This window comes from Microtus pennsylvanicus, chromosome 8 (assembly GCF_037038515.1).
Source record: "Microtus pennsylvanicus isolate mMicPen1 chromosome 8, mMicPen1.hap1, whole genome shotgun sequence".
NCBI classification, from domain to species: domain Eukaryota; kingdom Metazoa; phylum Chordata; class Mammalia; order Rodentia; family Cricetidae; genus Microtus; species Microtus pennsylvanicus.
In genome coordinates this window covers 9,445,774-9,469,647 of record NC_134586.1, presented here as the reverse complement: position 1 = coordinate 9,469,647, position 23,874 = coordinate 9,445,774, and the positions used below count along the sequence as shown (strand labels likewise).

Genomic DNA, 23,874 nt, shown 5'->3' with positions numbered 1-23,874 from the left:
ACAATCCAAGAGGACTTGGAGGTCTAGTGTTTAAGGTCAGTTCCTTGCACTGTAGAAGCAATTTTTTTTTTTTTTTTAGTTTTTCGAGACAGGGTTTCTCTGTAGTTTTGGAGCCTGTCCTGGCACTAGTAGACCAGGCTGGCCTCGAACTCACAGAGATCCGTCTGCCTCTGCCTCTGCCTCTGCCTCTGCCTCTGCCTCTGCCTCTGCCTCTGCCTGCTGGGATTAAAGGCGTGCGCCACCACTGCCCGGCTGAAGAAGCAATTGTAAACCACAGGATCCCCTATTGTTATTTTATTTTTTGCTTTCCCCTGAGTAACATTTTTGTTTGTTTGTTTGTGTTTTTGTTTTTCGAGACAGGGTTTCTCTGTGGCTTTGGAGCCTGTCCTGGAACTAGCTCTGTAGACCAGGCTGGTCTCGAACTCACAGAGATCCACCTGCCTCTGCCTCCCGAGTGCTGGGATTAAAGGCGTGCGCCACCATCGCCCGGCTTTGAGTAACATTTTTGAGGACGTTTTCTTCCACCGGGGGAACACTTTTCGCATTAACGCATTACATACACTGGTATTTCCAAAGGTTAGGGCTGCGGCCATAGTACTGGAGTATTGGCAGCGATACTTTGTGGCCCACACTAGCTGGCCTCAACATCGCAGTAATCCCTCTGATTCACTCTTGAGTCCTGCGAATACCTTGGGAGCTACGTGTCGCTTTTTTTTTTTAAATTAGCACAGTGAATTTTAGAAAAGTGAAAGTTCTCTACCTGGGAGTTGGGGGTGGGGGAGGAGGTAAGACTGTCTAAGAGGAAGCTCAGTCTTTGAGAACGCCTGCCTGCCCCAGAGCCTCAGGAGATGTGCCCTGGAGTCAGGGTGTGTTTTGACCTTTTACCAGCCTTCCTTGCAATCTCCTGGTTCTACAAAACAAAGGCCCCACTTTTCCTTACTGAAAATTTCGTCCCGAAGGAAAGGGACTCTGGCCCCAAGATGGGGGGAGGGGGGGAACTCTTTCACTAGTTCCAGGCTTTTTTTCTTTTTTTTCCTATCCCCCCCCCCCCTTTCTCTTTTTTTGAGACAGGGTTTCCCGTACATCACTGGCCAGCCTAGGACTCTCTTTGTTAGACCAGGCTGATAATGAAATCTCAAGGACCCTCCCTCCTAGCCTCTCCCGTGCTAGGCCGGGATAAAAGGCTCGGCCCACAGGTCAGTTTGTGCCCCACCCACGTGACTGGTGACCGCTGAGGACAGGAGAGGGCGACAGATTTTCGGGAGTGGAGACAGTTGTGAGCTGCCTTGTGGGTGCTGGGAACCGACCGCCGGGTCCTCTGGCGGAGTGGCCACTGCTCTTAACGGCTGAACCCTCTTCACTCCATCCGCAAGCAGTCACAGCTTCTTCCACAATTTTCATTAGCGGTTCCTGAAGTAAAAACTCCGGGGATCTGGAGCCAAATGGCTGCCTGCTTCGTCTGAGCTGCCCTCCGTGGAACGTTGGGACATTGGGACAGGTAAGCAGGCCCGGCTGAGAGTGAGGCCCGTGGCACCCTGTTGTATGCGCGGGTTCGATCCCTCAAAAAACAGACAACCAAAAAAAAAAACCGATTTATTTTTTACTTTCTAAAAGCACATTTTCGTGAGCTGTCTCTTGAGTACAGCAAGCGCTCAGAAGGCCAGACACTTGCTCCACTTATGGCTCCCTTCTTCAGGACACCCTCCCCAGACTCTCAGAGCGGATGCTTTTCTCTAGAGAAGTACAGGGCTATGAAAACCCCCTCTGACTTCGGGTTTCCGTGGCTCGTCCCGCCGCCACCGGGCACGGGAGGGCGTGGGAAGGCCGCAAGAAACTCGGAGAGGCCCGGGCTGCTGGCAGGGGGGCGTGGCCGCCGCGGGCCGGCCGCCGCGCAGGCGCGCTGCCTCCTCCGCGTGAGTGCGCGCGTTCCGGCGCGTGTCCCCGCGCGGGCTCCGTAGCGCGTGTGCCGCCTGACGCAGCCCCGCGGGCCCTCCTCCCGCTCTGCGGCGGCCGCGGCCGAGAGGAGTTCGGGGCGGGCCGGCGGGCGGGCGCACGGGCGGGAGGGGGGGGCGAGGCGGCGCGCCGCGAGAGGAGGCGGCGGCGAGAGGAGGCGGAGGAGCAGTAGGCACCGCCATGGCCGCGGCGCTCACCGACATGGCCGACCTGGAGGAACTCTCCCGCCTCAGCCCGCTGCCCCCCGGCAGCCCCGGGTCCGCGGCGCGCGGCCGGGCCGATCCTCCGGAGGAAGAGGAGGAGGAGGACGACGATGAGGCGGAGGCGGAGGTGGTGGCCGCGCTGCTGCTGAACGGCGGAGCGGGCGGCGGCGCGGGGGGCGGCGAGGCGGAGACCATGTCGGAGCCGAGCCCCGAGAGCGCCAGCCAGGCGGGAGGGGACGAGGACGACGAAGAGGAGGACGACGAGGACGAGGGCAGCAGCAGCGGCGGCGCCGAGGAGGAGAGCAGCGCCGAGAGCCTGGTGGGCAGCAGCAGCGGCGGCTGCAGCGGCGACGAGACGCGCTCGCTGAGCCCGGGCGCGGCGAGCAGCAGCAGCGGCGATGGGGACGGGAAGGAGGGCCTGGAGGAGCCCAAGGGACCGAGGGGCGGCCCTGGCGGCCCGGGCAGTGGCGGCGGTAGTAGCAGCAGTAGCGTGGTGTCGAGCGGCGGCGACGAGGGCTACGGCACCGGGGGAGGCGGGAGCAGCGCGACCTCCGGGGGCCGGAGGGGCAGCCTGGAGATGTCGTCCGATGGGGAGCCACTGAGCCGCATGGACTCAGAGGACAGGTCAGTGCGCCGCCGAGGGGACTCTTACGGGACCCCGTCGTGGGGACTCGGGGAACTCCTTCCTGAATCTCTTATCTCTCTCTCGGGGACTCTGCGTGCATCCCGTCTAGGGGACTCCTCCCGGACCCCACCGAGGGGGCCCAGGGGACTCTCCTTGGACCCTGTCTAGGGAACTCCTCTTGGACCCCATTGGGGCGGCCCCTTTGCCCTGGCTCAGCCAGCGGGCCCTCCTTGCAGCGATCCCCTCGCTGTAGCTAGACTCCCCTGCTCTGCTAAGGGGTCCGAGGGGACTTTCTCGCCGCGGTCCTTTCCGTTTCTTGCCCCTCCTTTCCGACCCCGCCCGCTCGCTCGCCCTGGGAACGGTTTCATCGAGATCTCCCCTTGCCTCCGACTTTGGGACCCCAGACCCGGAATACTTTCCCTCCGATCTCCCGCCCCCTGAATTTTCGGCCCCTCCCCCAGATCTCAACTCGGAAATCCCTGGCGGCCGCCGCGCCCCTCTCTCGCCACCGAGCGGCTTCCAACTCCTCACCATCCCCCTCAACTCTCCTTTCCCCACCCTCCTTCCCTCGGCGCGGCTCTCCCTTTGGACCGAAGAACGACTCTGTCCCGGAGACAGCCCCCCAAAGTGGCCCAGACGCTCCAGCCGAGCTCCAAAGGCCCTTGATGTACACTTCGGTACACAAGGTTAGCTTCGTGCATCGGTGTTCGGGAACACTTGTCAGAACTGTAATTGACAAGTGTTTTCCAATATGGCTGATCTCCTGGATCTCACAGAACTAACTTGTGCAGGGAGGAGACCCCAACCCTGGCTTTTCTTTACTTTTGAAAAAACTGTTGGTTTGTTAAATGTAATCGCTGCTCCTCAAATCCCTCATGTAAGTCAGTTGTATCATCTCTTAGGGGATTTGAATCTTGGTCATCAAATCTGGGCGAAAGTTTAAAACAGAAAGACCATTGTGGAAAGGAACAGTGTGAACTGATGTCCTTTACAGTAACTTTGCCGAATCGGAAAGAATTGAAGTCACAAGATGCAGCCTCGAAGGTTTAAAAAAATTAGGACATGGCTTTAAAAACGGCACTATATAGTGATACTTTGATGTGGGAGTCACCTCCCCCTTGGTGATTTTTTTTTTAAGTCACGTATGGGGGAGGTCTCTGGAGGAATTAGCCTTTTTCTAGAGCTTGTTCGAAGTAACAATGCACTACCATTTTGCTAGATAGAACATTAAAGAAATGTAGCATGCTTCGGTTGCTGCCCTAATTTCTGATTGCTTTGTAGGATTTCATAATCGAAGTGGTCGATTTTTAATGTACTTTTAAAGGAATCTCGTGTTCATTATGCTCCTAAAGTGCATTAGCATTTACTTTTGGCCATCTGCTAGTGTTTTGATGAGGAATTTATAAGCCAATAGTGATTTCTCTCCTTGGATTGTATTTATTTTTTGGTGGTGTTGGGGATATCTGGGTAATCACATTAACCCAGTTGCTGTCACTTGACAATTCAATCTTATCTACTTTAGCCTCTGAACACTGTGTTCACACCCACCAGCATGCTTGGATTTTGATTTGATTTTAAGTTTAAGCATTCTGAAATCTTCAGGAATTCTGGTTGCTAACTAATAAAGATGACCATGTTATATAGTTAATGATATAGGAATTCTCTTTGACTCTTTAAAACCTAGACAAGTGAGTACTTGTTCCCACTCCTCCACCATTCTTTACAACAGGGTTTCTCTCAGTAGCCAAGGCTAGTCTGGGATTCACAGAAATCCTCAGCCTCCCAAATGCACGAGTCACCATATATGGAACTCAAGAAATGAATCTTGAATGGGTGTAAAACAGACTGCTCCTTAGAAAAACGTAGAAAAATTGTGCTGAACTGGGTGGATTGTAGTTGGAGATAGTATCTTTAAAAATTAAAGTTCATGTGGGCCAGCTTATTTGGGGGTTGCTCTTTGCTGCAGGAAGCTGTTACTCAGTAAAAACCTGTCCTCAAGAAACACTAGTTGAAACTGCACAATGAAGCATGTGCTCTTATTCACGAAGTGCAGCTCTTAGCGCACACGTGCACATTCATGTTTGCCATGTCTCCTTCATCCTCATACTTATGATGCATGAAAGGGGTTATTTTAACTTCCATTTAGCAGATAGGGAAGCAAATTGAGTGTCTCACTGAGAATAGTGCTTGTGGAGGAGCAGCTGGATGTGAAACAAAGTTCGCGATTCCTCACAAGAGCTGGAATAGTTCACTTTTTTTAATTTTTAAGGAAGAAAGGGTTTATTATTTTGGCTTACAGTTCTGGGGGGTGGTAACACCCATCATGGCTGGAAATACATGGCAGCATGCAGGCAGGGGGAGCATTGGGACAGGAGAAGAAGCTGGCTGGTCATACAGTATGTCCACACTACGAGATGGGATCTGTGGTTTGTTTTTAGATATGATCTCTGTGTAGTCCTGGCTGTCTTGGAACTCTTGTAGACCAGGCTGGCCTCAAACTCAGAGATCCTCCTGCCTCTTTCCATTGGACAACACATGGCTGAGAGAAGCTTGGACTGGGTCACACCTGCACCTAGACACCCTAGGGAGCTGTCTCGAGCACAGTTTGTGGGAGGGAGGAATAAAGTCCCTCATGGCAGGGGAAGCTGTGCCTTAGAGGTGTTGCTGCCCCCTCCCCCATTGCTTCCTTTCAATAGACATTGAGTTTCTGGTTAAGCAAGAGTTCAGTAATTTGGTTTCGTTTGGTATTAAATGTCTTAATTTTGATATAACTTAGTGAAGAATAACATTGTCGTCAATTTCAGGTAAGGTTAAAACAATCCTTTTTCCTTTAATTTTTAAACATTTTATGTATTGGTAGGCGTGCACGTATACCATGGTGCACTTGTGGAGTTCAAGGAGGACTTGCTAGTTCTCCAAACAAACTCACGTCAGCTGGCTTTGCAGTAAATGCATTTGCCTCCTGAACCACCTCATTGGCCCATTCTTACTTGCATAATGCTTTTAAACACTGAAGAAAAAGACTATCGTGGTGATCATTTCAAGGCAGTAACTTTATCACCTGTGTGAAGAACCGTTACTAGTGAACTTGGATTGTAGCCTTGATGGTTTTGAAATACCTCCTGTTGGCTTTGAGTTTTATATGTCAGAGTTGGTTTAAGTTGGGAAAAGATCCAGTTTTTTTTTGTTTTGTTTTTTTCTGATGTAGAATGGCCTGATGCTCACTATGTAACCCAAGCTAGTCTCAAACTCATGGCAGTCTTCCTGCTTCGACCTTAGTCTTCTGAATGTTGGGATTACAGGTGAGCTGTCATGCTGCCTAGTATCCAAAATTCTTGATTTCCTCTTTAGATTGCACCAATCTGTAGATTCATAGTTGATTTCCTGGAAGGGACTTGTAAGTTTTGTAATGGATGGAAAGATATAATAGATGTTGAGACTTCTATGAGAGCAAGTCCTACCACACCTAGCTCAGCAAACTTGATTAATCAAAAATGAAAAATGTCAGGTTTTATTCTTTGCCAGTCGTATTTGTTATTTGTTGAAGTTGCAGTGGAGAATTTAGTTATAGTGCAGTGGACCGTAAATGCCACTTCAGCACAGACCACTTATGCAGTTTGGCAGGAGCTTAAGTAAGTTCAGTGCCTCAACACTTGCAAGGCAGTTTGCAGCATCAATATGGACTAGGTGGTTTTACCTAGCGTGGACTGGGAAGGAGCAAAGGCAACGCCACAGAGCTCTTTGAGCCAGATTAGACCCCTGATTAGTGTTTTATTTAGTTTGTGTATGGGTGTTTTGTCTGTGATTATGTCTGTACCACGTGTGTGCTTGATGCCATTGGATGCCCTGGGACTGGAGTTGTGTATGATTTTGAGCCACCACGTGGTTTTGGGAATTGAACCCAGGTTCTATGGAAGAGTAGCTAGTGTTCTTACCAACCCAGTGATCTGCATGCAGTTCCTCTAAGCCTTTTCTGTTTCTTTTTTATTTAGTCTCTGATACATTTAATTGCTTGTTCACTTGTAAGTGAAGCAAGCTTTTAAACCCTCAACTCGCAGTTTCCCTGGGGAGTGTGGTGCACTCCTGTAATCTCATCACTGATAGGCAGAGGCAGGGAGATCATGCAGCTAGTATGAGGTTGGATTAGCCAGGGCTTCTATCCAGATCCTGTCTCAAAACATCTCCCCCAACCCCATCCTCCCCAAATGCAACCAAATGCGAACAACACAACTTACTGCTTTTCTGGCCACTTTAGGGTGGCCTGGGACTTTTTAGCTCAGGCTAGCCTTGAATCCATGTTGATTCTCCTGCCTTGGCCTCCCTTGTGCTAGAATTGCAGGCATGAGCCACCATTCCCTTAAATTTTTTTCCACTACATTTATTTGCTTGTTTATTTATTTTGGAGTGCGTGTGTATATTCTGGTATTGGAAGCAGAGAACAACTTGTGGGAGTTGGGTTTTTCCTTGTATCATGTTGGTACTTGGTTGTCCTCATTGTCTAGATCCCCTGAAACTGAAGTTAGAGACAGTTAGTTGCAAGACACCATGTGGGTGATGGGAATCGAACCTGCATCATCTTCACTGCTGAGCCATCTCTCTAGTCCTCCCCCTCTAGTCTAAGCTAAACCTGAAACTCACTTTGTAAACCAGACTGGCCTCAAACAAATTGGGTGCTGGGATTATAGACAGGGTCACCTATACCCGATGGCAGTTTTTAAAGATTTTTTTGTTTGTTTTTACTTTCTTATACATTTATTTGTATGTGGAGATCAGATGGCAACTTGTAGGAGTCAGTTCTCTCCGTTTATTTTCTTTTTTTTTATATTTATTTTATTTTTATTATGTATACAATATTCTGTCTGTGTGTATGTCTGCAGGCCAGAAGAGGGCACCAGACCTCATTACAGATGGTTGTGAGCCACCATGTGGTTGCTGGGAATTGAACTCAGGACCTTTGGAAGAGCAGGCAATGCTCTTAACCACTGAGCCATCTCTCCAGCCCCTCTCCGTTTATTTTCATGTGGATTTTGGGGATTGAATTCAGGTACCCAGACTTTGGCAGTAAGTGTCTTTAGCCACCCGAACCACCTCACTGGCCTGGCAGATTTTGGTTTTTCGAGACAGGGTTTCTCTGTACTCTGGCTGTCCTGGAACTCGATTTGTAGATCAGGCTGACCTCGAATTCACAAAGATTCACCTCACTTTTTTTTAATGCCTATTTTTGATTACGTTACTTTTTCTGCAATTTATAAAAATACTTTGTTTTTGTTGTTTGTGTGTTTGTGTCTTTGTTGGGTATGTGTGAGTGCAGGTGTCAGAGATGAGATCCCTTGGAGTTGCTTGTGAAGCAGCCGCTAGAGTGGGTGACTTGAGAGCAGAACTTGGGTCCTATGCAAGAGCTGTCTTCAGCCCCCTGGAAATGTTTTTAACAAAGTGAATTGTATTAGAGTCAGGTGTTTCCACTCTTAGTCTGAACATGGTTATGATTGCTCTGTCTCTGACGAGATGAGAACTGAGGGTGGAGTCATGCTGAAGGGCCGTGTGCTTCAGAAACAAACTCTGAAGTGGGGAGTGAGTGGCCAGAGAGTAAAGCAGCTTGCTTGTTTTCCACAGACTGCATTTCATCATTGTTGCATAAAGTCCCATTTGACCAATTTAGTGAATGCTGCTGGGTCTTGGGGAGAAAAATCCTTTGTCTTTCTCGAGAGAAGTCATTGTGAGGATAGACAGTAATCTTTTTTTATTTTGATTAGAAAAACCCATTTTGGCTGTTTGGTTTACAATGATAATGGGTTGTAATTAGAGTAATAATAGTAATGCTATCTTGGTTTTGGTTAATGATTTTTAATGTGCTTCTAATTTTTTTATGATCAGCTCAGTGTGACAGCCATATATTTTACTTACCTTAAGTGTTTTTATTCATTTATTTTTTGAGACGGTGTCTTACTTTGTAACTCTGGCTGACTTGGAACTTACAAGGATCTACCTGCCTGTGTCTCCCAAAGGGCTGACATTAAAGGCTTGCACCACCATGCCTATCTAGAGCAATCCTTCTAGTAAGTGGCAGGCAGTATTATAGGTGAAAACAGAACCGCCTATTACCAAAATTGTGTTCCTTGTTAACAATTAAATTCAGGATCTTTTGTACGATCTTAAGGCGATCTACAATTCGCTTAGTCATAGTGTGCTCTTCCTCACTCAGGAAGCTGCAGGTTTTCTAGATGTGGCTCTTGCTTTATGACCTCAAAGCCAGCCTGGGCTACATAGCAAGACCATGAGTAAAAAACAACCCAACCCAACAAAGAAACCTAAGGTTATATTGTTCACTATGATCCTATTAAATTCGCTTAGAACTAAAATTTTCCCTTCCATTTTAAACAATTTTTATTCCATATATGTATGGTCGTCTGTTTATTTCCCTTCTCCCTTCTTGAGACACAGGGTCTCATTGTTCAGACTAGCATGGAATTGACTGATCAAACTGGTTGTCCCCAATTAAGATTTCCCTCAGGTAACTTGAGGTTGTATCCAGTAGACAACGGAAGCTAAGTAGGAGACTACCCTTGAACTTTATGCAATCTTCCTGCTGCCCTCTGAAATGCAGGTTTCCAGGTGTGAGTCACGCACCTGGCCTCTTGAGGCTGACCTCCTCCCCTGCTAGAGGGCTACAGACGTGTCACACTAAGTGGCTAGCCAGCCCATGGTTTGTCCTAAAAATGGGACTTTTGGAATACTTGTTTTATAGGCTATAGATGTGGTTCTGTCCCTCACTCCCTACAGCCACTAGGAATTTGTGATAACTAGTGAATTGGAGGGGTCCTAAAAGATCGTGATTTTTGATAATAGGGGGAAAAAGCTTGATCTGTTAAGAGATTAGGGAAATTCTTACTGGAAGCCTCAAGTCAGAACTCATGTCTCGAAGGGTTTGGAGTGTGCATTCTCTTAAGTTCATGGTACCTTAATCCTTTCCGGTCAGGCTAAGAGCTCAGAGGTTTCCAGCCCTTTAATATAAAAGTGCTGTTATCACAGTAGTAGACATTTTGATGTCTGTTGTTGAGAAAATAGAATTTAAAAACAATTTACAGGGTACAGTGCTGCAGTTAGAATAAATTCTAGTGTTCTCTACTGCCCAGCAGGGCAATTATTGTAAATAACAGAATAGCTGGGAGAGAGTTTTGGGTGTACTACAAAAGATGATAAGTGTTCAAGGTTATGGGATGTTTATTAGCCTAGTTTGCTTATCGTCCTTTGTACAGTTATTGAAACATCTCTTTACCCTATAAATATATACAGCTATGTATCAATCAAAATTTTAAAAATTAAGAATTTCGGGGGAGGAGGCAGAAATTTTTTCAATAAAAATATATCAAGAAAATTGAATTTCCAGTAATGGTTGAATTTTTTTTCCTCCAATGAAAATTTGTATGGAACCCCAGTACATAAAAGTTAAAATGATATTTAATTACAATTGATTGGGGAGGCATATCTTTAACATTGTTATTTATGTTGCATTTTAATTTACTTCATGTGCATGTGTAAAGACATACATGCTGAAGCATAGGTGTGGTGGTCAGAACAGCTTTGCAGGAGTCTGTTCGCTCCCTCATGTTAGGTCTTGAGAATGTTGAACAAGTGCTAGTCACTGAGCTGTGTCCCCTCAGCTCTATCGATGTTACTTTGTTTTGTTTTGAGACAGTCTCAGATTGTAACCCAGGCTGGCCATGGTGATCCTCTCCTCAGCCCCTTAGTGTGGAGATTACAGGTGTGAACTCCCATTCCCAGTTTCAAAGTGAGTGTTTCTTTTTAATTTGTTTGTAGCTGAGGGGGATCTTGCATTTCATAGTCTATCTTCACCTACTAAGTAGTAGAATTATAGCCTGGTTTATGTGGTATTAGAGATTGAACCCAGGAGGTCCATGCATTCTAGGTAAGCCCCTAGCTCATTTTTTTTCTCCCCCCTTTTTGTGTTTTTTTTTTCTTTTTCATTCTCATTCTGTGGTGCGTGTGTGTCTGTTTGTGTGTTTGTGTGTGTGTAATGGTTTGACTTATGCTAAGAAATGTTCTCCCATTGCCTACATGTCTGGACACTGTTCACTCCTTTAAGATTTATTCACAGTGGATCTTATTCTTACTCTCTCCCAAACTGTTCAAATTCTTGTAATCCTGCCTCAACCTCCCAAGTACTAGGATTATAGTCAGTACCCACTGCACCCAGCTTTATTTAGTTTTTGAGGCCCTTATACTTCATTGCCAGCTAATTTCAAAGTGTTGCATTTGAATGGAGAATTTTGGTCACTGTGTTATTTGTATAGAGCAGAATGTTATATGTAATGTTGGTAAATTTCTAGGAGTAACAGCCTTTTTCTTCTCTTGTAGCATAAGCAGTACTCTAATGGACGTAGACAGCACAATTTCCAGTGGGCGCTCAACTCCAGCGATGATGAATGGACAAGGGAGCACTACTTCTTCAAGCAAACACATTGCCTATAATTGTTGTTGGGACCAGTGCCAGGCCTGCTTCAGCTCTAGCCCAGACCTGGCAGACCACATCCGTTCCATACACGTAGATGGTCAGCGCGGAGGGGTTGGTTTACCATTTTGTTTTTCATTCTGTTTTGATTATATTCACTTATTGCTAATAGAATTTTATTTTTCTCTTAAAAAAAGAAATTGGGAATTTCCCCCCTCATTTTCTGTTACTTGCTAGGATTATATGAAAGTAGGATATGTAATTGTTTGGGTTTTGGTTTGCTCCTGGATAATGTTTTGAAGAAATGAGCCCTTTAAAGTTGTAGTTCTTAGAAATGCATAAAAGGATGCAGTGAGTTCCCAGGTTCAGATACTGAAGGGAAAGCATCTGGAAATGAGCACCACTCTGGCGACTCTTGGGAGAACCTCAGTCAGCACATGGAGCTCATACTGCAGAGGGATCTTCTCATTTGTGATCAGTGCCTGGACATCCCTCCTAGGTCAGGGGTTCATGTAAGGGGAGGTTCTGATTAGTCAGCTAACCTGTACCTTCTGGAGTATATTTAATTTTCCCATCTAATATCATGGGATGGGCAGTGGATATAGAGCCAGTCAAGTTCAAAGTACATTAACTTTTTTGTTTTATTTTCATGTAGGGTCTTACTCTGTACTCCAGGATAGCCTTGCCTGAGTAATTATTCTCAACTATGTCTAGTTGGCCATAGTTAGTACATTTTTCAGAAACTGATATTACCTTGTAAATACAGACAATACTAGGCCATGTATCTTATTAGTCTGCCTTTTCTGTTTTTGTTTGTTTGAGACAGGGTTCCATTCACTATGTAGTCCTGGCTGGCCTAGATCTCACTATTGTCTTCGTCACTGAGGTAGACTGATGCTAATATGGTTTAAATTGTTGTAGTTCAAGCGAGTGACTCTCTGGAGCCAGATCGATGCTTAAAATATTGGGGTGGAGTATAACTCCAAGAATGCTTAGGTGGCACACTTGGGACACTGCTGAGTCACTGGGACTAGACTAGGCTAACATTTTGTCATCAGTGCGGTTGCCTTTCAAGCTGGGTGCTGTGGCACAGCACTTGGGAAACAGGCAGACTGATCTGAGTTGAGGCCAGCCTGGTCTACATAGTGTTCTAGGACAGCCAACAGAAAAGTCAAAAACACCAACCAAAATTTCTTTTAAAAAATAATCATCCTTCTTATAATGAGGAACCCGAGGAGTAAATGGTTGTCTAAGTTTCATGTCTGAGTGACCCTCAAGTGGCGTACTTCCACTTGGTCTACTGGTGAACTCTGTTCACCTTACCTCTTTGACTGGAGTGAAATCCAGTTCCCCACCTGGTCCAGCAAATATTAGTATCTTACCACATCTTAACCACTTTGGTTTCCTGTTACAGATAACACTCTCTTTTTATTTATTAATTTTTTTCAGTTTTTCTAGACAGGGTTTCTCTGTAGCTTTGGCACATTTCCTGGAACTAGCTCTTGTAGACCAGGCTGATCTCGACCTCAAAAAGATCCGCCTGCCTCTGCCTCCCAAGTGCTGGGATTAAAGGAGTGCGTCACCACCGCCCGGCTAGATAACATCCTCTTACAGATGCAATCTCATTGTGTAGCCCACACTGTCTGGCATTCACAGTCCTACCTTAGCTTTATGTCCTAATTGCAGCCGGTTACCACCATACTGCCTTTCGTGAGCACATGCCTGTTTGATATTTGTTACTTCCTACTGTGGCATAAGCGGTTTTGGTGCTTGATTTATCTACTATATATAGACTTAGGATCACTATTTACATAGAGATCACTTGGCATTTCCTGGTAGGTTTGAGAGAATTGAATCTTGAATCCTATGAATTAAATTAGCACACAGCCTTTGTGAAGGCTATTTGAATCTCGTCAAAAAAATGAAGTGAGACTAAGCTTCTTTTTTGTGAAACAAAGTTGAAATTTATTATTAAAGAATGTGCTGGTGAAATGGCTTAGTGGGTAAAGGGGTTTGCTCAAAGTTGTCCTGTATCCTCCACATGAATGTTGTGTCATGAAAGCCTGCAGACTACGCCAAATAACTGGGGCTGCTCTTCTGGGAGGACTCAGGTTCCATCCGAGCATTTAATTTGGTGGCTAACTTCTGTCTGTCACTCCAGGTCTAAGGGCATCTGGTCTACCCTTCTGCCCTCCAAAGGCAATATATGGGTGTGGTGCACAGAGTGGATTCAGGGAAAACATATACATTTTGAAAAAGAGTATTTAAAAAAATACCATAAAGCAAACCATAGCCACGCATGAACAACTACATTTGTGCATCTATAGCCTTAGGTTCTGCCTTCCCCTTCTGTATCTGGTCCTTCTCTCTTCCCTTCCCCTCTCCTCTGTTGATTCCTTGCTTTGAGGTCTCTTTTTAATTAAGAGTAGTCACTTGAAATTTTAGATTAATAGAGCAGATCTGTTAAATTCTTGGCAGGAGAGGTTCAGTCAGGAGGATCATAGAGGACAGCCTGGGCTACATTGAGGGTACCTATCTCAAAAAACCAAGCCATCCAATTTTGAGACAAAGTTTCACTATGTAGACCAGTCTGGCATTAAATTCACAGATCTACCTGCTTCTGCCACCTCAGTGATAGGTTTAAAGGCGTGTCGCTCATTATACCCAGTAGATTTCTTTAAGTAAACTCTTAAATATCTGTTTGTTACATTTATCCACTGTTTGAGTGAGTGTGTGAGTGTGAGAAGAGATGGAGCGGGCAGAGATCAGAATGAAGTTTGCCAGAATTGGCTCTTCCACCGTGTGGGTGTAGGGATTGAACTCAGGGCAGTAAATGCCTTTGTCTACTAGCCACCTCACTGGTCTAACAGTAACCTTGGAGATGTTTTTCTGGTGGGTCTATTGACCATGAGTCCTCTCTGATTTACCCTTTGAACTTCGCTTATAGCCCAAGCAGGCTTTGCACTCGTCTTCCTGCTTCATCCTGTTAAGCAGCTGCAATTATAGGCCTGCTCTGCCAGGCTTGTTTAAAGGAACTTTTAAAACTTGAACTGTGAAACAGGATGAATATAGGAGGGCCAGAAATCGGTGAGAGGAGGAAGAGGAAGTGTTTTGAAATGCACTGTCTGCTTAACTGACATTTATGTGTAGTACCATGGGATCAGTCATTTAGGAGGGCAACAGTGATGCTGCCTTGTCAGAATAAGTTCTTAGATGAGTCTCCTGTAGTCCAGGCTGGCCTCAGATTTGCTGTGTAGCTAAAGATTGACTTTGAATTTTGGATCCCCTTGCCTTCACCTCCCAGTTGCTAGGCAAGTACTTTACCAACTGCTGGGTCATACGGAAGTCCCAGATCTTGTAGTAGCTGCTAAGGAACTGGGGTCAGGCCTGTGTCACCAGGTCCAGCTAGTGTTAGAATGGCACAGAGCTCTCTCTGCCTGAGAACCAAAAGCCAGAGTAGATCAGAATCTACCTGACTTCTGTTATTAGTTCAGAGACTGAGATGCTTGCTGCACCTGGATGTGCAAATGTGTGCCTGATTCTCAAGGAAGGAGACCAGAAGAAAATGTCAGATTTCCTGGGACTGGAGATAGATTGATGTGAGCCACCAAGTGGGTGCTGTGAATTTAACGCAGGTCTCTGCAAGAGTGGTTAGTGCTCTCCAGCCCCGTGTTTTATGTTTTTAGTTTATTTTCTTGTTGCTTCCTGGGATTCAACCTCAGGGTCTGTGCATGGTAGGCAAGCACTCTACTGCAGAGCTGCATTCTCAGCCCTTAAAATATTTTTTCTGCAGTCTGTTTTTCGGTGTGTTTTATATGTAGTACTCTGTAGTGAGTACTGAAATGATTCTGTTTGTAATTATTCGTAGGAAGACGATTCTCAAAAGTAGCTTTTTGTTGTTTTTGTTTTGAGGCAGGGTCTCACTCTGTGCCAGTTCTTTCAGAGACTGCAGTGTATGGGACAGTTGCCAGTGTTTGGAATCCTTCGGAAATCTCAGAAGGGAAGACTAGGCTACTAGTGCTGGAATTTTCCAGACCTGGTCAGATTTGGTTTCCTGAGGCTGAGAAGGTAGTTCTTCACTGTGAAAGATCAGTCTTTGTTCCCTAGCTTTGTATATTTTTACAGAATTAAGATAGCTAAAAATACTTGTTTTTTTCTTCAGTTTTTCGAGACAGGGTTTCTCTGTGGCTTTGGAGCCTGTCCTGGAACTAGCTCTTGTAGACTAGGCTGGTCTCGAACTCACAGAGATCCGCCTGCCTCTGCCTCCTGAGTGCTGGGATTAAAGGTGTGCGCCACCACCACCCGGCTAAAAATACTTAATGGGAAGAACAGTACAGGAATGTAGAATGTTAGTCATGTCAGAAGGAATTCATGAGTAGAAAAGCTTGACAGCAAAATTTTTATTTCTTTTAAAATTTGAATGTGACTTATGCAAAGTGTATTTTTTTTGACTCATTTCTTTGTTAAAAGCTTATCTACTAGTTAATGTTTACCTTTAGTTTTTATATTTTCTTAGAATTGAGAAGTAGCAAATCCTTCATAAAAACAGAAGTAAGCTTGTCTTAGTGTGTGGAAGTTGTCATCTTTTCTGTACCCTCATGCTGAGGGGTCTGCTAGTTTCTTACTGAGGGAAAAGGACCTAGCATTGAGAGTAGGGCAAAACTGCTCCCTATTGGGAAACTAGAGGTCAATGTATTTTGATTGAGTGCAATTAGTAGTGGCTTTTTATCAGTTGAAGATTTTCATCATTTGAAATTTTGAGTGATCAGAGTCTTTATTGAGATAAGTGACAGCCATTGTTTTCCTTACAGGTGTTTGTTTGCTTGTGGAAAGGTTGTAAGGTGTATAACACCCCGTCCACCAGTCAGAGTTGGTTGCAGCGGCACATGCTGACACACAGTGGAGACAAACCTTTCAAGGTACGTATGTGTGGCCTTCCTAAAGTCGCTTCCTGAGCTCGTCTCCTTCTTAAAGTTAGCTCTCACTCTATTCTTAGCTCATGTGATCCTGAACTCCTAATGTAAGCCAAGCTGGCTCCAAAGTTGATAGCCATGCTGCCGTGGCCTCCAGTTTTTTGGGTTACAGGCTGAGCCACCATGCCTGGCTAACCTGTGTAACGAGCATGCTTTGACCTTTCTAAACATTTCTTTTCAGTGCTGAGATGCAAACGTAGGATTTTGAAGCATTTTCCCACAGACTTGTTCCCAGTGCCTTCTAAAAAATAAAAAAACTCCTTTGTTTAAACATTTTTACTGGTGCTTAGATTTCAAAAGTAGTTGGAGATAAAGATTTAAAATTGAGTTTGAAGAATAGCAAATTCACTTTTAGGTCAGAGTCCCTTCCCTCCTTCCCCCCTCTTCTTTTTGTGAGCGGGTCTTGCTGTATAGCCCATTGACCAGAAACTCCCAGTATAGTCCAGGCTGCTCTCAACGCCTCCCTCAGCCTGAGTGTCAAAAACAGGCACGCACTCCTGTGCCTTGCCCTTATTCAAGATCGAGTATGAGCTTTGTTTTGTTTCTGCTGAACTATTTTATTTTATTTTTTTATTTTTTATTTTTTGGTGCTGAACTATTTTAAATAGTGTTCTAATTTATGTTTCAACAATCTTATCTTATTAATATCCTATATTATGTGAATGTATGCCCCTTTTGATTGGGAAACATTTACTTATGAGTTGAATTTTTTTAGTGTTCTCACTGTGTAACTGGATGGCTTGAAACTTGCTAAGTAGACCAAGCTGACCTTGAACTCATAACAGATCTGTTTGCCTCTACCTCCTAAGAGCTGGAATTATAGGTATTCACCACCATGCCCAGCTCCCACTGGACACAGGCAAGGCAGTATTTCTTTTTTTTCATTACAATATTTATTTATTTATTATGTATACAATGTTCTGTCTGTGTGTATTCCTAAAGGCCAGAAGAGGGCACACACCAGAAGAAGGCACCAGATCTCATTACAGATGGTTGTGAGCCACCATGTGGTTGCTGGGAACCGAACTCAGGACCTGGAAGAGCAGGCAATGCTCTTAACCACTGAGCCATCTCTCCAGCCCCCACAAGGCTGTATTTCTAAAGGTGTTAGGAGTGTGTTTAGAGTATTACAGAAACGCATATTTTCGCTGTTATAATTCTCTCTGGTTGGGTTCAGCTCAATAATTAAACACATGTATATAGCATGTACTCATCAAATCAAGCTCTCTTTCCTTGGTTGCCCCATAGGAATCATATAAGTGAGTAAAACAGTGCTGTCTAGATAGTGCATATACCAGGCACTAAAGAAAGGTGATTACGGAAAAATAGATTTTCCCCTTCAGGAAATTGGCCTTTAAAAATTTATTATTATTATTATAGTGTTTTATGAGAGTTTCCATGTAGAGCAAGCTGACCTCCTAATTCAGAGATCTTGTTGCCTTTGCCTCCTGAGTGCTGGGATTAAAGGCATATCCTACCATATAACCCCACCCCACCCTCCTAACATACGTGGTTCTTTGAGTGTGTCTGTGTCTCCATTTAGTCCATATGAATGCAGTAGCCCTTGGAGACCAATGTCTCCAAGAAGGAGTTGGATTTCCCCAGGAGCTGTTAGCTACAAGCTGTACAGGTGTTGAGAACCAAATTCCATTCTTTTAACCAGCTTGTCTCTTGTCCTATTCTGCTATCTTGCTTTAGTTGAATAAATCTCTGCTCTGCTTTTTCTTTCATTCAGTAAGTTAAATCAAAATTGTATGAAGCACCATTTTTTCCTTTCTATGAAATACCTGTGTTAGGTTCCGCGGAAGCATTAAACTACAGTGTTGTAATATGAGCGACGGGGCTGCATCCCCAGCACCCCGGCCGCCTGGCTAGCTTTATACCCGAAATAATGACACCGGCACTGTATTCTTTTAAACACTGCTTGGCCCATTAGCTCTAGCCCTTACTGGCTAATTCTGATATCCCGATCAACCCATCTCTAATAAAACTGTAGCACCGGTCTTACCAGGAAAGATTCAGCCTACGTCCATCTTGGGTTGGAGCTCCTGTGCCTCAGAGAGCAGAGCGTCCCCTGCCTCCGCCCAGGAGAGGGTAGCGCGGAGTCTCTCTGAGCTCACTTCCTCTTCCCAGCATTCTGTTCTGTTTACACCTCCCACCTATGTTTTAACCTAGCAGGGCCAAGCAGTTTCTTTATTGCTTAACCAATGAAATCAACAGATTGATATATGACACTCCCACATCACTACAGTGTTCCTGTTAGTTCCTTGTTTCTCACTGGCTATGGATTGTTTCTGATCTTTGCCTGCTATGCATTAAGCTGCCTATGAACATCTTCCACCCACCTCTAGATTATACACACATATTTGGCTTTCTTTGTTACACAATGTCTTTATTACCAACATTTCTGATTTTGGCTAAGAAGTTTGAATAATCTTTCCTCATTATAGCTTTAAATTTTGATCTTTCCAGAGATATGACCCCATGGCTTGTCGACTTGTACATTCCAGGGTAGGAGCATGAGGATTGGAATTAGTAAGAAAAAGGAATAGAGATATAAGAGAAAAAAGAGACAGGAACACAGAACGTCATCAGGAGGGACATTTAGTTAATACTAATTTTGCCTTTATTTTTCACACGCTTATATATTTCACTCCAAAAGGGGAGGGGGATGCAACAGACTTCATTAGCATGATATAAGGAATAGACTTGAATTCTCCGACCTTTGGTCCAGGTGGAGCAGATTCACCTCTATATCCAAAATACTAATTAACCACACCTAGGTCAGAATGTCTTGTTTGTAGCAACCTTTTGTCAACAGCTTTGAGAGAGCAAAAAATAAGCTCAAACTCTGACCTCCAGTTAAGATAGAACAGGTTCCCACAGTGGCCTTTGCACATTAGGTAAACACTCTTCTTCAAAGTTCTGTCTGGCCTTTAATCCCAGCACTCGGGAGGCAGAGGCAAGCGCGGATCTCTGTGAGTTCGAGACCAGCCAGGTCTACAAGAGCTAGTTCCAGGACAGGCTCCAAAACCACAAAGAAACCCTGTCTCAAAAAACCAAAAAAACAAAACACCAAAAAAACAAACAAAAAAAAAAGCTCTGTCTGGCTGTTTCTACTTCCATGTTTCCCATGAGTGAGGCTGATTATTTTTTAATAATCATTAAATTATTATTAAATATTATTTAATTTATTGAGCTCTACATTTTTCTCTGCTCCCCTCCCTGCCTCTCCCCTCTCCCCTTCAACCCTCCCCCAAGGTCCCCATGCTCCCAATTTAATCAGGAGATCTTTTTCTACTTTCTACTTCCCATGTAGATTAGATCTATGTAAGTCTCTCTTAGTGTCCACATTGTTGTCTAAGTTCTCTGGAATTAGGGTTTGTAGGATGGCTTTCTTTATGTTTAAAAAACACCTATGAGTGAGTACATGTGATAATTGTCTTTCTGGGTCTGGGTTACCTCACTCAAAATAATGTTTTCTAGCTCCATCCATTTTCCTGCAAAATTCAAGCTGTGTTATTTTTTTCTGCTGTACTGTAGTACTCCACCATGTAAATGTACCACATTTTCCTTATCCATTCTTCGGTCAAGGGGCATTTAGGTTGTTTCCAGGTTTTGCCTATGACAAACAATGCTGCTGTGAACATAGTTGAGTACGTATCCTTGCAGCACGATTGAGAATCCTTTGAATATATACCCCAAAGTACTATTACTGGGTCTTGAGGGAGGTTGTTTCCTAATTTTCTGAGAAATCGCCACACTGACATCCAAAGGGGTTGTACCAGTTTGCATACCCACCAGCAATGCGGAAATGTTCCCCTTTCCCCACAACCTCTCCAGCATAAGTTGTCATCAGTGTTTTTGATCTTGGCCATTCTTTCAGGTGTAAGATCGAATCTCAGCGTTGTTTTGGTTTGCATTTCTCTGACTAAAGATTTTTAACATTTCCTTAAGTGTTTTTCAGCCATTTTAAATTCCTCTGAGAGTTCTCTGTTTAGGTGTTTACTCCATTTTTTATTGGATTATGTGTTCTGTTGGTGTCCAATTTCCTAGTTCTTTATATATTTTGGAGATCAGACCTCTATCTGATGTGGGGTCAGTGAAGATCTTTTCCTATTCTGCAGGCTGTTGTTTTGTCTTGTTGACCATATGCTTTGCTTTACAGAAGCTTTTCAGTTTCAGGAGGTCCCATTTATTAATTGTTTCTCTTAGTGTATGTGCTGCTGGAGTCATATTTTGCATTCAAGTGTGCTTCCCACTTTCCCTTCTATAAGGTTCAGTGTGCCTGGCTTCATGTCTTAGCTGCCAAGCCATATCCAGCTCCAGGCTATCTTTTCTCTTTATATGTTGCTGACACCTTTGAAAATTGAAATTTACTGCTTACATTAAACACAAATTATTTGATAGTCCCTTGTGTAGATTAGGCTGACCTTGAACTCACAAAAATTTGCCTGCCTGTGCCTAAGTGCTTGGATTAAAGGCATGTGCCACCATCACTCAGTTTAATTTTGGTTTTTCAAGACAGGATTTCTCTGTATAACAGCCCTACTGTCCTGGAACTGCTCTGTAGACCAGGCTGACCTTGAACTCAGATCTGCCTGCCCCTGCCTCCTGAGTGTGCCACTGCCAGGCTTGTTTTATTTTTCTTTCTGAAGTCTTGAAGACAGAACTCAAGGCTTTTGTGCTTGGACCTATCACTGACCTACAGACACAGCCCAGTACATGAGTTTAGCTCTACTGCTGTTGCAGTTATTATTTTTCTGTGTCTTGCTGAATTTGTAGATACCCTTCTGGGCAGGAAGTTTGTTTTGTTAGTTCCTGTTCTTGTACCTTGTACACTAGTCGATATTGGGAAGTGTTTGCACTGATAGCTCACTCCAGTCATTCATCCTTCTCATTCACTGAGCTCCCATAAAGTGAGTGTAGAGTCTTGTTTGTTTTTATTGAGCTATACATTTTTCTCTGCTCTCCTTTCCCCCCATCTCTCTTTCTACCCTCTCCTGTGACCCCCATAGTCTTAATTTACTTAGGAGATTTTGTCTTTTTCTCCTTCCTATGCAGATCCATGTATGTCTCTCTTAGGGTCCTCTTTGTTGTCTAGGTACTCTGGAGTTGTGGACTATAGGCTGTTTTTCTTTTTTTTTTTTGGCTTTATGTCTAAAAGCCATTTATGATATGTACATATTTATCTTTCTGGGTATGGGTTACCTCACTCTTTTTTTCTAGATCAAATCCATTTGCCTGCATATTTCAAGATGTTATTTTTTACCACTGTGTAGTGCTCCGTTGTGTAAATGTACCACATTTTTTAAATCCATTCTTCTGTTGGGACATCTAGGTTCTTTCCAGGTTCTGGCTATGACAAATAATGCTGCTATGAACAAGATTTTCAAAGAAGAAATAGTACCAACATTACTTAACATGAATGTAGAGTCTTAATAAAAACACTAAGTACCATTTTTATTAGCACTATATAAGTAGCTTGTTGAATGTTTGGGCTGTCCTTAATTTTAGAAGACTCTGTAAGCACACAGCTGTTGATTTCCACTACTATACAAAACCATGTCTGATTCACACGGTGTTCTGGGCTTAAAATATGCATAAGGATGTTCATATTTCCAAGATCCATTGAGAGTATGCATTGGGGTTTGTACACACAGTGAATGTGTAATGGCAGACCCAGGTGAGGACACAGCTTGGTACTCACTGATGCATAATGTGCTGATTTTTTTCTCTGAAGTTAGGATTGGTGGTGTCTTGGATAGAAGAGCCGGGAAGTGTGGAGAATGGTATTGTGGACGTTTTAGTGTTGAACTTTACTAATTATATATTTGTACTTTATTTTCTAAGTCAGAAACTGAGTAAATTGGATCTGTGAGAATGTCCTCTAACATAACATTAGATCTAGAAGTCTAACAAATACATAAAGCTTTTCAAACTCTTCAGATTTCTTTCCTACTTGTTAAACAGCATAGAAAAAACAAGGAGGTATCTGAAAGGTTTTGTGGATATACCACATGCTCACGCTCAGAGGTCACTTCTCCTGCCTTCCAAGTGCTGGGGTTAAAGGCATGTACCATCGCCGCCCAGCTGGTTATGCTGCATGGCTTTAATCCTAGTACTCTGGTAGAAGAGGCAGGAGGATCTCTGAATTGGAGGCCAATGTGGTCTAGAAGTAAGTTTCAGGCTAGATAGGGCTTTTAGGGAGATTTTTTTATTTCTTATTTTTTAATAAAAATCAACAGTATCTAGGAATTGGAGTAACCATTGGGGAGTAACCTTCCCATCCTGGTTATAAACATGGTTTATTCAAAATCATCTCATCTAGGAAACGGATCCTGTAGGTGTTGTACAGTGCCGTGCCACTGCTAAGTGGTGTACTTGTTGGATAACTGTTTTAAAAGTAAGCTTGTATAAAAAAGTGCTTCATGTTTCTTTTCTAGAATCAGTTTTGTTGTGCTGGAGTTTACCACCAAAAGCATCCTTGGCCTCCAGTTCTGCTCATGCTTCATGCATAACCTTGACAGCCCCTTTCTTTCTTCTTTTTAGTGTGTAGTTGGTGGTTGCAATGCCAGCTTTGCTTCTCAGGGAGGGCTCGCTCGCCATGTACCCACACACTTCAGTCAACAGAATTCCTCAAAAGTTTCTAGCCAGCCAAAGGCCAAAGAAGAATCTCCTTCTAAAGCTGGAATGAACAAGAGAAGGAAACTAAAGAACAAAAGACGACGCTCATTACGTAAGTGTTCACTTAGAAAGCCTCTGTGTAGGAAAAAGGCTTTTACTGGTATTGAGTTTGGCTTGTTGCTATCCATGGAAAGTAATACACGGTACCTGCCTGTCAACATGAGAACTAGTGAGAAATGTTTGTAGAAGCTAAGCTAAAAGAGTGTTAAGTGTATGTGATCTTAGAATATAAACTATATATATTTAGAGAATCAGATACCAGGAGTAATTTAATTTATTATAAATGAGAAAATTTTAAACATGGCAGTGCTTGTTTCCAGAATATTTTAGAAAAATACCGAGCGTGTCAGAAGTAAAAATTACATAAAAGTTAAGTAAACCAAAATGTAGAATGTATGTTTGCAATATGAACATGAAGATTTTGTTCTTAATTAGTGGGTTATAAAATACTCCTTTGATACTTAAGGGTCAAAATAATAATTAGAGATCCCCAGTGCTGGGATTATAGCTGTGTGCCATTAATCTAGACCACCTTTTTGGTTTCTTTTCCAGGCACTCTCAGCCTAGCCCAGGCTGGCCTCCAACTCTTTATCCCCTGATCCCACTTCTGCCTGTTGAGCATTCTTAGAAAGTGAAAGTGGGCAGGCATAGTTCAGTACCCAGTCATGCTTAGGCCTGGCATAGGTGTTGCTTGAGGAGATGGTGCTCTGACCTGCAGTTTCTGTTAAGGCCAGCTGCTAAGGTGGGCCGAGTGCTAGTGACACTTTACTGTTAGGGGTTTTGTTTGTTTGGGGAGAATGAATGGATGTTGTTCTCAACTTTAAAACATGCAGAGCCTTTCAGTTTTGGGGACCACTGTTCAGACAGTGCTGTGGTTTGAATTCCATTTTTCCTCTAAAACACATAGCCATGATGGATTCAGAGAGTCAGTTTGTCAGCATTTTACTCAGGGAATTCATGCAG

The 23,874-nt window shown here is 43.9% G+C and overlaps 1 protein-coding gene across 2 annotated transcripts in view; it reads left to right on the top strand.

Moving 5' to 3' along the window:
- Window positions 1–2,056: 2,056 nt before the first annotated feature.
- Window positions 2,057–23,874, top strand: part of Aebp2 (AE binding protein 2) — a 36,775-nt gene continuing 14,957 nt past the window's right edge. The window contains exons 1-4 of one of the 2 annotated variants that reach the window (XM_075982398.1): window positions 2,057–2,780; window positions 11,158–11,365; window positions 16,063–16,170; window positions 22,777–22,963. In XM_075982398.1, coding sequence (XP_075838513.1) covers window positions 2,134–2,780; window positions 11,158–11,365; window positions 16,063–16,170; window positions 22,777–22,963 — 1,150 coding nt within the window. In that variant the 5' untranslated portion in view covers window positions 2,057–2,133. The remainder of the gene's footprint in view (window positions 2,781–11,157; window positions 11,366–16,062; window positions 16,171–22,776; window positions 22,964–23,874) is intronic. The other variant, XM_075982399.1, reaches the window with a different exon arrangement.